The following is a 14,108-nucleotide window of genomic DNA, read 5'->3' on the forward strand; positions in this document are numbered from 1 at the left end:
TGAACATCAGCAAATGAAATAATTGCTGCCAGGTTGGCAGACCAAAGCCATTCTTATAGGTGGGTATGAAGAAACACAAGAAAAGGTATCCAAAACAAATTTTCTGTTTGCATACAAATACCAGTCATGGTCTAACTCTTGGATCATACTCAGTAATCCCCCACTGATCACTGCATGCCGCAGTTCCTGTCATATTGTATTGACGTTAACATAGCACCCAGGAACTCACACTAGCGATGAGGACTATGCTGCGTTAAACCTGCATTTAACAGCAGCCAGTTGTTGCACAAGGGAACTCACAGCTGTAGTACAGCAATCAAACCCAGGAACAGCTACAGAGCGTTAGGGAGGAGTGTGACAGTCTTTGTCTCAACATGCTGGCAAACGAAATGTTGTCAGGTTATTTCTCAAATTCCATAACTGAGAATTTTGAGGAGGGTTTGGAAGTGGCCATGGAGTCTGATAGTTGTATCTCTCCAGCATTCAGCATGATGTGGGAGAAAGGATGAAAATGCTCATTCGAAAGCCTAACAAATGGAGCCCCAGAGCTGTATCAATTCCTGATTTGAGATGACAGTGTGTGGTGCTCATAATATGCAAAGAAACTTAATTTTCCGTGAAAGCACAAATAGCCACCATTGGTCTGAAAGATCTTGGAGGGAACCCATAGAGGGAACTGAAGAGGGAAAGTGAGTTGCTCAGTGGTGGCATAGGAAGTGATCAAGGAAATTATTCAGGTGGCTGTAACTGCAGAATGCTGAATGCAGGAGCAAAGGTACGTTTATAAAGCCTAGAGACGGAGATGTGGTAGTAGTGAAGACCCCAGGATAAGGAGAGTTTCCATGACAGTCTGTACTGGATAAATGCTAAAGACCATATTGGACACATTAAGCAAGAAAAACGTGCAGAACTTGGGTGGAAATTGGGTTTGGTGATCTAGAGAAGAGTGGAGATCAGAAATGTGTAAGTCTGAATGTCAGAGAAAAAAAAATGATGGTGTTGTCCACAGTAAATTAACAAAATCATTTTGGAAAGGAGTGGAGCTCAAGAGCTTGATTTTGTCCCCTTTGAGTTGACGGCTTAGACTTCTGCAAGGTTCTGCCAAAGAGGCACTCTGGAGTTTTAATTTGGACAGAAGGAACAAACTCTTTCCATCAGAGCCTTTATAACGGTGCTTATTACTTCTATATTTGAGAAGTACACTGTTGAAGATAGGGAGTACTGCAGAAGAAAACTTGCAGCCTCTGTCACCCATCCTAAGAGGACGGAGTGAGGGGAAAATGACCTTTGGAGGGTGGCAAAGGAAAAAGCATTACAAACAGTGGAAAGCAGGGCAAAGACCAATCAGAGGCAAAGACATCAACAAGGTGGAAAAGATGAAGATAGAGATCACCAGGCATTTTTGCCAAAAAACTTTCAGACCAAGACCAAGGGCAACTTGGTTAAAGGAAGCAGAGGATGTAGCGAGAGGGGGAAAAAAAGAAAATAAAAAAGGTCAGGTGGAGACAGTGAGCATCAATCTTGGTGAGCTGGAGGGTAGAAGGAAGTCTTGGGCAGCAGCTGGGGAGACAAGTAGGGTTAAGGACGGGGGTTAATTATTCTTAAGGGATTACTAACAAAAGCTTATGCAATGAACTCTGACTTGTATGCAAGAAGAGATTAGCTAAACCAACCAATTAAGTAAAAATGGATTAAAGGTTTCAGGAACTGATTGTACAGATGAGGAAGGAGCTAGCAGGTCATGTATGCAAAGAGGAAACAAGACAAAGCTCAAAATAGACATTTGGGAATCGATAGCATTTTCCTTACTGCTTTACTGTCCTGCTCTTGCTGTTTAAAACAAACAAACAGAAAAAGATACAGTAGGAATTTTTTTTTTTCTGGCTAAGCAACTGAATTTTTAATGAAGAAGGTCAAAGTACCTGGGATGTGTGTTTCCAGTGTGTGTGCATGGGCTAAGCTCTGAGGTTTTCCATGACCAAGAGTGACAGCTGTGTATCTGATACATTCACCAAACGGGGCAGAGGGAAGACAAGACAAGTACTCTTACATTTAAATAAATATGGAAGTGTAGTTGGTGGGCACCTGACAATGAATGTTTGAAGATGACTAAACCTGCTTTTTCTAAACTTCTATGAAGCAGAAAATGCTGAGAATGGAGGCTTGTTAAGCTATATTCTATTGAAGTGATGAAAGTTGCAGAGAGAAAAAGCATTTAGTAATTGCTCAGCTCCTGTGGAAGGAGGTTTCTCGTGGGCAGCTGCTCCTGAGGGGTCTGACAGTCCTTGGCTTCTGCTGGAGGTGGTAACAGCAGGAAGCCTTTCATGCCTTTCGCAGCAGAGAGCTCCTTGGTGCAGGGGACTGTGCCTTGGGCTGGGCAGGGTGCCCAGGTGACCTGTACCGCAGTGTCTGTCGCAGGGAGAGCCTCGCTGCTCTCTTGCTAGCACTGACCAGCAGAAGGGAGCAAGTTTCCTCACATGGAGCATCTGATGCTTCTGGAAACATCTGGCAAAACATCTTGTGAAATGTTGAGAGTCTGTGTTACTTCCATTGTGCAGATGCCTAGTTGAGCAAGAAAGCAATTCCTGTTGTAACAAGAGCGTATAGGCTTTGTTTATACTACCAGAGTACATGGTTTTTAAATCTGTTACATCTGCAGGCAGTGAGCATAGTCTTTTAGCTACAATGACAGTCAGCAGTCCTCAGGCACCATGTGTCAGGAGAGAGCAGCTGAGACAGATGATTCACCCCTGAAGCCCCAGCAGAAAGATGCGCCATTTCAGCAGCAGGCAGTAGGTGTGCTAGGACTTGCTCTGCAGGACAGCCTACTCCTATGCCTCCCTCTCAGGAAATGAAATACTTTTCTTCGACATTTCTGGGCCATGACTGATATGTGAGATTTTGACTGTAGATCTATCTGTCACATGCAAAACATGCTCCATGTTCCTTGATTTTGGAAATACAGTAGCACTTGGTCCAATGCAAACCCTTAACCCCATTGTTTTCATCCCTTGTATTTGGGAACAAATACAAACATATATGTCTCACTTATAGGTATGTATAGATCACAGTGGGCCACATAACCTAAGTATGAGTTCATATGTTTCCCAAAATCAGTACTTAAATGGTGATTTAGTCTGGCCCCATGGTTTTAAGGAGTGAAAAGAAACCTTGTTCCTGAGATCAGTCTGACTGGTGCCGTTAGATGCGTCATCTCTGTCCCAGAGAAGGGAGGCAACTGAAGCTCTCACCTGGGTCAAAATTTAACCTTCAGTCACACACTTAATGTTAATATATTTTTATAAACTATAAGATGGATTTGCTGAGTTTTGATTTCATAAAATCATACAGTCATTTAGGTTGCAAGGAACCTCGGGAAAGCATATAGTCCAGCCTGATGCGCAAAAGCAGAATCAGCACCAAATGTAATCAGCTTGCTCAAGGCTTTGTCTAGTCCGGTACTGAAAGACTCCTAGGAGAGAGACTTCACAAACTTTCTGAGAAACCACACCAGTGCTTAAATATACTCAGTGAAATAATTTCTTCCATATATCCAGTCAGAATATCCTCTTTTCCAATTCATGACCAGATATCTCCTTAAAGAGCTTGGCTCCATCTTCTGGGTAACTTCCCTGTAAGTACAGGCAGGCTGTGGTTAGGTGCATGAAAGTTGCTCCTTGTGCTGGATGAGCAAGCCCAGGTCCCTCAGCCCCTCTTCAGAGGTCATGTCCCCTGACAGCCTTGGTCACCTCCACTGCATGTGAACAAATCTGTCACTATCTTCTTGTACAGGAGGGGTCAAATATAGTATTGCAGGCACAGCAGAATGGATGGTGAGTAATTGAGGACCTCTCCTGGTTTCCACAACCCTTCAGAGATGACAGAGAATGGCCTTGCACTGACACCAGCTGGTCCCTCTGCACTCTTGCATGCAGCCCACCAGCCCCATGGACTTCTGTAGGTCAAAATTTCTCAAGGGTTCCCTGACTCAACCTTTTATCTCCTCCTTGGGCCTTGTCTGGTAGACCTTTTCAGTCCAGACCAAGGCAAAGAAGGTATTGAGCACCTCAGCTTTGTCTATGTTTAGATCACTCACCTCACTCAGCTGCAGGCCCACATTTTCCTTTTTTTTCTTTTACTGTGAAGGTAGGAGAAGAAACTCTTCCCATAGCCCCTGACACCCTTTGCTAGTTTCAACTCAAGCTGAGCTTGAGCCTTCCTAACACCATCCCTGTATTGTAGGCCTGTATGTTTTTTCTATATCTCATTTTCACCTTGTCTCCACTTTCATTCGCTCTACACATCATCTTTTTGGTACTGGAGCTCAGTCATGGGGTCCCTGTTTTGCCAGGCTGGTCTTCTGATACAGCTACTTTTTCTTCTGTACCAGTATGGGCCACTCCTGTGCTTGAAGGAGGCTGCTGCTGAAGACCTGCCAGCTCTTCTGGGCTCTGTCATCTTTACAGTTGACTCTCACTGGATCCAACTTAGCCAAAGACCTGTGGTGGATGCTGTTTTTCATTACATTAGTTTTGGTTTTTTCCTGTTTTTTTTTAAAAAAAAAGTTAAAAAATTCGGTTTTGTTTGGGAAAGAAAAAAGATGTGGAAGGAGTTTCAGAGAAGTCAAAACATACTTGACTGATAAATTAAAAAAAATAAATAAAAGATAAAAATCTTTCATAAAAAAGAAAAGTTTTTTCCTGTTTAGTGGCATGAATACATGATTTTTGTTTTGATATTCTCATTTTTGCTAAGGGAACCAGAACATATTTCATTTAGGATTGGCTTAAAGTAGACATTTTTATTTGGCGGTTATCCTCTTTGGCCAGGTTTGTTTGCTTGATAATTTCAAAGTGATTTAAGTTCTGAAACTCTGAAAATCAGACTGCTTTGTCTGTGGCCCAGCTTCACCTTTTGCTGCTTTCTGAAAATCTGGAAATGTGTTTTTGACAGAGAGATCAAGTCCAAATCGTAAAACTCAATAACCCTTCAAACTTCAGGGAATTCAAATTGCCAGCCAGACTTCAATTCTGAGTTTGGTAAATGTCAACACTGTTCCTTGGGCAGTGAAGCTGCATGAAGAAAGAAGTGTTAAATAGGATGGGGAACTGCCTTAATTACTTGAGATGGGGAGCTGTCTTAATTACTCAAATATTTTTTTTTTCCACAAGATATTTCATTCAGGAACACTTGGTTATTTCATATCTTGTGACACTGCTTAGCCTTCTATATCTGGTGCTTTGGTCAGATGGAGAGAAGCAAAAAGACAGCTGTTGAATAAACAGCATAGATGTTATTATGTGACTGCAAAAATGCCAGAAAGTTGTCCCATTTGGACTCATAATTTAAAAGTAATCTAGAAATATGCTTTGAGGTAGTGACTTCATCTAAAAAGAATTACCTGCTCAAAGTGTATTAGTGCATGCCTGCTGAATATGGCTTAGCATTAAGGGTTTCTTCATCAGCATTAATTGGACTGAATGATCTGTAGTGAAATATAAGCCCTTTGAAAAAAACAGTTCTTGTCTTTCTGACTTCAGAAGCATAAAAAGGAGGGGGAGAAAAAAAAGGAAGAAGAAAACCAAGTGTCACTGTTCAGACAGGCTTTGATTTAAGGCAGAAGACAGAGTTTGAACAACCTGTGGGTGTGAAATTGCTGTCAGGGAGTGGTCAGAAGGGGCAGCCTTCAGGCTGGAAGGAGGGTTTTGCTGTCAGACCTCCTGGGCAAAGAGCAAAGCCCCAGCCATGGCATAATGTTGTGGAGCAGCAGTTGGGTTGGGCGCAGAGCCCCATCCCCAGGCAGAAGGGCCAGCGGGGACTGGGGACTGGCGGGGTCAGCAGGATGGCTCAGACCCCATGAGCCACCTCCACACACAAGGGGACAGCAGGGCAGGGCAGGTCAACCTGGGCGGGGGGGCAGAGCAGAGAGAGAAAATGAAACAGCATCAGGACGGTGCAGGCGCAGTGCTTCAGAAGGGTGAGGGTGCCCACAAATTCAGCTTTACCCACTGCCTGGAATAAGGGACATTGTTAGACAGGGTGGCTCTGTGGATCAGCATTTGCCGTCCTCCCTATCTGCAACTATCATTATGAAGCTTGTGTAGTTTATGTGGAACCAGTAACTTGATGTTTTGAACTTGGATCTGCTGTATGTACAAACAGCATCGTCAAAAACATCCCCCTTAATATCCCCCCAAATATCCTGGCTTTGATTTGGATTTTCTTCTATGAGTAAAATCTTAAGTTTATATTTGTTACTCATCTTTTCTACAGTGCCTAATTGATTAATAGCAACAAACCCTAAAAAACAGCGTTCTGGTACCTCTTGATTACTGTTTGAGAAAGCTGAGGGCATGAACTGTGTACTGGTGTATGAAGATTGAAAAGATGAGAAGGAAATAGCCTTTCTAGTAAATTAACATTACCATAGTAGCAGTTGTAAAAATGGTTGGGGTGATCTGAGTAATATTTTTTCACTCCATCTCTAGCCAGATTATAACCTTTCAGCAAACGGTTTAGATATTGCTAAGCAAAGATACTGGGTATGAATAGATCTATCTTGCTTAGAAAAAGTATCTCTGTAGATAGAGGTCCACCTCGCTACCTGCTTATCACTTCGCATTGACAAAGGGCAGGGCGCACAGCCTGAATAACCCTGCTGGAGTGACGCTTGGGAGCCACCGTATTGGCCTCTTCTCTTGAACTGTTTTAGCTGAGCAGGAGCTGTGGATGAATGTGCCAGTGTTCTCCTGGGCATGCCCAGCTCCAGCGCCTTCTGACCACCCTGCAGCCACTGCGGTTTACTGCATTGTTATGAGGCTAGATATCCTTTTAAACTAAGAGTATGATTGCTATCATTTAACTAAGTATTTTTATTACCCCAGACTATTTTTGCACTGTAAAACCCTGACATTTTGTGCATTAAATATATCTTTTCAGGAAAGCCACCAGCCTTTTCTGACACAAATGTTCATATGTTACTGATAGGAATTTCATTACCTATATGTTGACTTATGCTAACTTACTTCGTTGTGCGGCTGAGTGTCTTATTTCATAATTCCACATATAGGGTCAGTTAACTCTGATAATCTGATGTTGTCAGAACATCTTGAGGCTTATGAATAATGACATCAAATCTTGCGCACTTATTGGTCAGTCCAGAAAACCCTGTGAGTCTTTACTTCTAAATGACACTGTGGCATTAAATGACTGGCAAAGGTGAAGGCAGGCTGTAGAATGAAGGTTGTGAAAAGATCATTAAATAAGATTCATAGTTGCCTGCTATATGAAAATCAACGGGTAATGCTCACTGATGTAATTCCTCTCCATTTCCCACAGTTTTCATATGGAATATTGCAATTAAACCACAAAACCAAAAGTATTTACTCCTACCAAAAATACCATCCATGAAGCTTCACTATACTAACTGTATATAACATATCCTATTTTCTGTCCATAACTTTCCCTTTTTCATCTTTGAAAGACTTCTTGAAACATGATACATTCTGGCTCTTAGAAAGTCCTTTTTGGAGTACTGAATAGTAGCTGTTAGACAGGTACTATGAATGTGAAAAAAATGGTGCTGTAAATCCAGAGATAAGCAACAGGAGACAAATTTGCCCTACAAACACAATATTATTTTCAAATTAATGCCCATTAACCTATAGTTAGGTGAAATCATATTTAAAGTGTTTGTGTTACTGAAGAATGTTGTTAGAGGACAGCTTGGTGGTAGCTGAGCACCCTAAGAGTTTCTTCATGTATCAGTTACTTAACTGGAAATGGTTTGAATATTGCAGGGCACACTTACAAGTACTGTGGCTTGGGAGCATTAATTTATTTGCTTGTTTTACATCTGAAAAACAGTTTCCCAGGGAACCAAGGACTGCATGGAGAAAAACAAAAAAGAGAGGAGCCCAGAGCCCAGGACAGAGCGGTGATGGGCTCTGTTGGAAGTGGAGCAGGCTGCACTCCTGTTGTAAGACCCATTGTAAGATCCTCTTTTCAGCTGTTTGTAACTTGGCTGAACCAGAATAACTTATGCTGAAACTTGTTTCATGCAGTGTACTTGGAAAAAAACGTATCCCATATTTTGGAGTGATATGGACATAAACAGTGAAATGTAGCAACCTCCAGGTTAAGTGATGTTGGGGCCACAACTCTTAGACATACACCAGCAATTCCTCTTCCTCACAATTTGAGGTAATCTGGATCTTGCCCTGTATGCCTTGAGGGTGCACCCCTTTTTGAAAATTGTGCCTCTGCAAGTGCTATGACAGTGGGGTGTTTGATTAGCCAGCTGTAAAGCAACTGGGATGCAATTACTCATCAACAGAGGAACTGATGCATAGGGGAAGTTTTTTTTTCTGACAATTTAAAACGGTGAGTAGAGCTGTGTATGATCTGTAATAAAACCAAAACTGTTTTCATGTTATGACAGTAATGACACCAGAAAACTTAATTCAGGTTTATGTTTTGTTGAAATCACATGTTTTTCACTAACAGTTATGTTCCCACGATGACTGCTTTTGTTAAAAACTAGGGTACCCAGAAACTAATCTTGTGCATTTGCTGTAAAGATTTTTTTAAAATAACAGCCTTTGTTCTCTGGTCTCTCTTCTCAGTCATCTTTTTATCTTGATTTTGCCCCCTTTTTTAGCTTGAATTCTTCTATCACACCAAGGTGGGGATGAGAAGATGGGATTAGGCCCATTCATTGAATCCTGTTTGCTTGTACTGAACATGGGACGAGGAAAATAACTTTGCAATTTGATTAATTTTCATAGATCCTATTTCACTTGCTGGCTGAAACCAGCCAGCAGCAGGGACTTCACAAATTTCTTCAAACTTAAACTTCCAAATATCCTGTGATAGGTATTTAACCTTTTCATCCAACCGCATGTGGTATTTAAAGGTCAACAGAATACACTCTTCATGTGAGAAATTATTCAACTTCAACTCCAGCAGTTCCCTCTGTCAGGTGAGATGCTCTCCTTGCTCTGTAGGTCGTGTACAGGCTATGGGGACACTCTGGAGAATAGCTCTGGTGCACATGGGAAACTGTGACCATGGGGCACTGGGTCCATGTGAGCAATAACCTTCAGCAGCAGTTCAGAAAGAGGCTCAAGTTGAAATTCTGGTAGAATAATTCTCACATCTACTAGCTGAGCCTTGAAAAGTTTTAACTTATTTGAGATGAGCAATACTAACCTGATGAAAGATCACCAAGGAAAAAAGAGAAGCAACCTTGTTCTGTTCTACAAGGTTTCTTTCAGCAGTTTTTCCAACAAAACTTGATAAATTTCCTAAGAGCCTATATTCAAGGAAGACAATATTTCTGTTGGCAATACACTGTAGTATTGCTTGAACTAAGAGGTTTGTGAAAAAGGGAATCAGTATGGGCATTAAATAACCCATTCCACAGGCTTGGCTTTTTGTTTGTTTCTTCCTTCAGGGAAGGAAGGAAATGTCTGACACGAGCTAACACAACTTTAACCGTGACTTCTATATTTTCAGGGATTAAGCATCTGAAGAGTCAGAGTGATTCTGCGTTTCCAGAGGAAGAAGAGGGCGTTAGTGAAAGGGAAGAGGAGTGGGGCCATTAAAGAGCACCAAGCTGCCTCGAGCCCCATCACAGAGCGTAACTGAACTGCACAGCGTGTGTGTGTCAGACCATTTGCCACTGCTTGTGTCCCCACACCGCAGCGCTCGGCGTGCCGGCAGCGCCGGGGCTCCCTGGGGAGTGCCCTCGGCTGGGTTTTACAGTGACCTGCAAGTTTCTTCTGTGATCCTTATACCCAAAGATAAAACAGTTATTTTAAAGTATTTTTTTCTTTCATTTTCTATGACTTAGAAATGTAATTTGCAAATGTGTTAGTGACCTGACATCAGTACTGCCAGAGCTTAACTACTGCGTGTGAGCTGTACTCTAAGACCTGTTGTAAATAAAGCTGATTTAAAAGCCACAAAATAAATAATGCGTTCATTTAGACAAGATTGTATATTGTACAGTGGGTTTGTCTAATGTACAGTTCACAGAAAATGATCCTGTCAGTTGAGGGCAGCTTTACCAGTGGTGTTAGAGTTACTTGCAGTAATGTAGATAGAAGCCAAATAAGCAGAGATGACTCTTAGTCTAGTGAAGAAGGATGCAAAGACATTCTTCCCTGCGTTCCCTGGATATACCATGCTTAAAGTACTTGTCCTGCTTTTGGTCTGAGACTGCCTAGTTGCATCAGCCAAAATGATTTCTCTTTACAAAAGATCATTGCTGTCTGGAGGCATTAGAAAAAGTTTCAATTTGGGAATCAGAGGAAACACAGGTGGGTGTAAGACCTGTGAGCAGGATCCCATGCACCAGCTGAATATTCACCTTCGTCGCCTGCAGCAAGTACAGGGCCAGAAAAAGGGCCAGATTATTCTGCGTTTGTCACAGTTGCAGCCAGTAAATGGCAGTATATCAGGATACAATTATTTAGCATGTGTCTGAGCCCTAGGGCTTTTGGTTCAAATTTGGCATGGTTCATACCAACATTTCCATTTGTTAAGATTATGTAAACTCTGTGGCATCAAGTGAAATAAAGTGGGGAAGGAAAACCATGTTTCTTTAAAATCACACTTGTCAGATCATTTCCTTTTTTGTCAATGGCCAATTTTTAAACCAATTCACTGTTGTTTTGTATTAACTGTTTGCCTTTGATACAAAGTTTTGCCCTCAGTTTAGCTTTCCACTGCTTTAAGTTTCTTTTAAAGGACTGAGCTAGCAAAAAAAAAAAAAAAAAAAGAAAAGGAGATTAAGTGTATGAAAACACAGAGCCTTTTGTCTCTGCCTTGCATGGTGGTTTCACTCTCAGTCCAAGCTCTTCCATGAAGACCTGCTGAGAACAGGCTCTGTCAACAAGTGTTTCTTTATATTCGGGAGCCATCTTTTTGCCCTCCACCTGTATCTCTGTATCTGTCCTCTTTGTTCCATTTTCTGTAGAAACACTGCAAACAGGATCCATGACTCCAGCTCAGCTTGGGTGTGCAAGACGGACTAAAAGAAGGACTCTTCAGTTGTGCAGAAGCAGTTACGGCACTTAGGGGACTAAGGGCTTTTTATGCCACCAACAACAAAAAGAAGGAAATGACCCTTCAGAAAAAATTTGAATGGACCAAAGTTAAGACTGGAATGGTAGTAAGAGCTGGGCTCTGGTCCCAGCTTTGCCACAGCTTTTGCTTTTGCACAGCACCGGGCTCTTCACATAGTTATTCGTTGTCACAGTACTCCCAGTTGTAAAACAGTCATCAGTGTTTAACCTCACACCATCTATCTGTGTTGCTAGCTAATAAAGCGCTTTTGATACTAATGGCTTTTTGCTGGTTATTAGTACCCATAAGCCTCAGATGAGGACTCTCTGGGACTTATGGTCAAGTGAAAAAATGTGTGTGAATTGTAATAATACCAAGACAAGGTATTGAACACTTGGAATCTCAATATTTCAGATGAAATACAAAACACCTGATAAGAGCTTGGAGAATTCGTCACTGAACATCTGGTTTCAGGACGAGTGTTGGACTTGAAGGATGATTACACTTTATGAACAATAGGAAAAAATAAAAAGTAGATTTAGTTTGAACTGTATCTGAGTATTTCCAGGATTGTTACTGCAGCAACAAGAGGACAATTCTGTTTTACAGCTGTGATCTGGATCAAACATCAAGGTCCGATAAGAGCCCCAGATAGCCACACCAGTATTTAGATGTGTCTCTAAATCCAGGTCTTATCACCTCCCCATCTCTAAATATTCCAGCTGTGTTTTATAATTTTAAAAGCCTGTTTCTTTCTCTCTTTCTTGACCCAAGGTTATGCAAGCAGCATGCGTGAGTACAGGAATAGACCACTCCTTTCTGGCAAAGGGACAGGACTTGTTGCAGAGATTTTACTATAGATCTACCCTGACAGCATTTGCTGGTGGGACCTCATCTGAAGGACAAAGTCAGGATGCTCTTTTTTTAATACATCAGACGTTTTTAGCTTAAAAAGATAAGCAAACTCTATTTGTCTGATCTTCCACTTGTGAGGCGTACAGCAAGCAGACCTATAAGGAAAGACTCAGTACAACAACAGAGCCCAGGAAAAAAGTGCTTGTCATGAAGCAGAGCTGAAACATTGCAGTGGATTGTTAGTGAGCCCCATGATAGAAATGTCTGGGTGCGGGGAAATCAGAAAGGAAGGTCAGGAAAAGCAGTCTGCTTACTAAGCTAGGTCTTCTCTGGGTTTTCATGCAGACTCTGACATTTACGATCAGCACCCCTAAATAGAGAGCCTTTCATATGCTTTGGTGTGTAATTGAAAGCTCTGGTTGTCTCACAGCATGGTCAGCTCCATACAGGTACACTTGAACGATGTAGATTTCTTTGTGGGAGTCAGTGGTCAATCATTGTTACCCAAAAGCTTTATGTCACCAAAGCATGGATAAAAACCAACAAAAAAAATCATTAATTTTGTCTTTTGTTTTAGTGCAAATGAATCAATAGGGGATTGAGAAAGTAAAAAGTTAGCGAACACCAAACGTCTCAAAGAAAATGCCAATATGAAAATACCTTAAAGGAAAATCGTGATGACATGTTCCCTGTTTGAGCTGTCTCCTCTCACAATACCTGCTCCTGCTGGGGAGCACTTACAGGTTTGGTGGGACCAGGACTTTTAGAGAAGGATTGTATTAGTTCATTTTCCACAAACAGGCTGATGGGAAAATAAAGCAGAGAAACCCCACGCAGGCAGGTAATAAACATAGTTCTTCCCTAATGATCAACTCTGATTTGCCTCTTTTTTGCTTTCCCTCCTCCATGTTCTTAAATCCACTGACTTTCCATACTGTGGTACAGTTGCTGTTGTTCTTGCTTTCAAGGTATTGCAGGAAATGTCATTTGCAGAATTGAAAGGAAGCTGTCTCCTCGGACTGATCTCAGTCTTTTCCCAGTATCCCTTAACTCATTAATGTACAGTGGTTTAAAGGCATTTTGTTATTGCATTTTACAGCCTTGTTTCTTTCTCTTATGCTATCCTTGTTATTCCATGACAGGTTCTTCCCTTCAGAGAGATTTATTGAGACATTGTGCTAGTAAGTTATTTGGAAAAATTCCACAGCTTGACTTACAGGATGGTATATGTTGTTTATTCTCCAGGTGCAAAAACAGATAATACTTAAATAGATACAAAGTAAGAGCCAGGATTTGCTCTTTTCTAAAGCATAATTTCCCCTGAAGTCAGAGGATTTTCACTTGAGAATGGCCACAAGTTTTGGCCAACATACTTTCGTTTGGGGAAATATGATGTGTAGTATACAGGAAAGCTTCTCTTATCCTGCCATCAGTTTAATTACTGAATTTCTTGCATTCTTTTAAGACTGCCATAAATGCTGTTGAAATGGTCAAAGATTAACCCCACTGTCTTGTCATAATGTCATAATTTGTCCCCAGTAATGTAAACTGAAAAATCACCCTCAGGTCTTGCACTGCTGGTGTTATTGAACCAAAACTATCACATCCAACACCATTGTGTCGACTCTGAGGCGGGGCTGCTGGCAGAGGTCCTGCGGCTGTGCTTGGGCCAGGGACTCCCACAGCATCCAGGGTCCAGGCCAGTAAGTAGGGAAGGGACTTCCAGTCCACCTGCACTTTGTCTAACAGACTAAAATACCCAGGACAAGGTCAGTGGCAGCTTTTGAGCTATCACTGTTCGGTGGCTGTCCAAGGTCTCTCCAGAGCTGATGTGGGTAGGCTGCAGTGTTGTGGGCGGTTGGCGAGGGATCTAAGTGGGGGTGCTGCTGTCTATGGGGCTGCTTTTGTACAAGCCTAGCAGTTGGCACCATCCAATGAAATTTCCCTAGCTAAGTGAAGGGTGCCCTTCTCATTTTCTTTATCTTCCAGATTGAGACACAGGGGTTTTTATGAGAGTTTTTATGTTTCCTGCAGTACATAAGGTGTCACCTATCCCCTAGCCCTGGGGGTACAATGTAAGGGCATATGTAAAACATGCTGTGCCTAAAGCTCCCCTTTCTTCCTCTCCTATGGCATTCAGGTTGGCGCTCAGGCCCACACCTGTTCTTTTTTTCTTTTTTCTT

General features: G+C 41.9%; 1 protein-coding gene across 1 annotated transcript in view; it reads left to right on the forward strand.

Moving 5' to 3' along the window:
* The window catches only part of PPP1R1C (protein phosphatase 1 regulatory inhibitor subunit 1C), a 59,499-nt gene extending 48,183 nt beyond the window's left edge, over positions 1-11,316 (forward strand). The window contains 1 exon segment of the mRNA XM_064453320.1: positions 9,517-11,316. Within this exon segment, the coding sequence (XP_064309390.1) occupies positions 9,517-9,605 (89 nt within the window). The 3' untranslated portion in view covers positions 9,606-11,316.
* Positions 11,317-14,108: the final 2,792 nt, after the last annotated feature.

Source organism: Phalacrocorax carbo, chromosome 5 (assembly GCF_963921805.1).
Source record: "Phalacrocorax carbo chromosome 5, bPhaCar2.1, whole genome shotgun sequence".
Classification (NCBI taxonomy): Eukaryota; Metazoa; Chordata; class Aves; order Suliformes; family Phalacrocoracidae; genus Phalacrocorax; species Phalacrocorax carbo.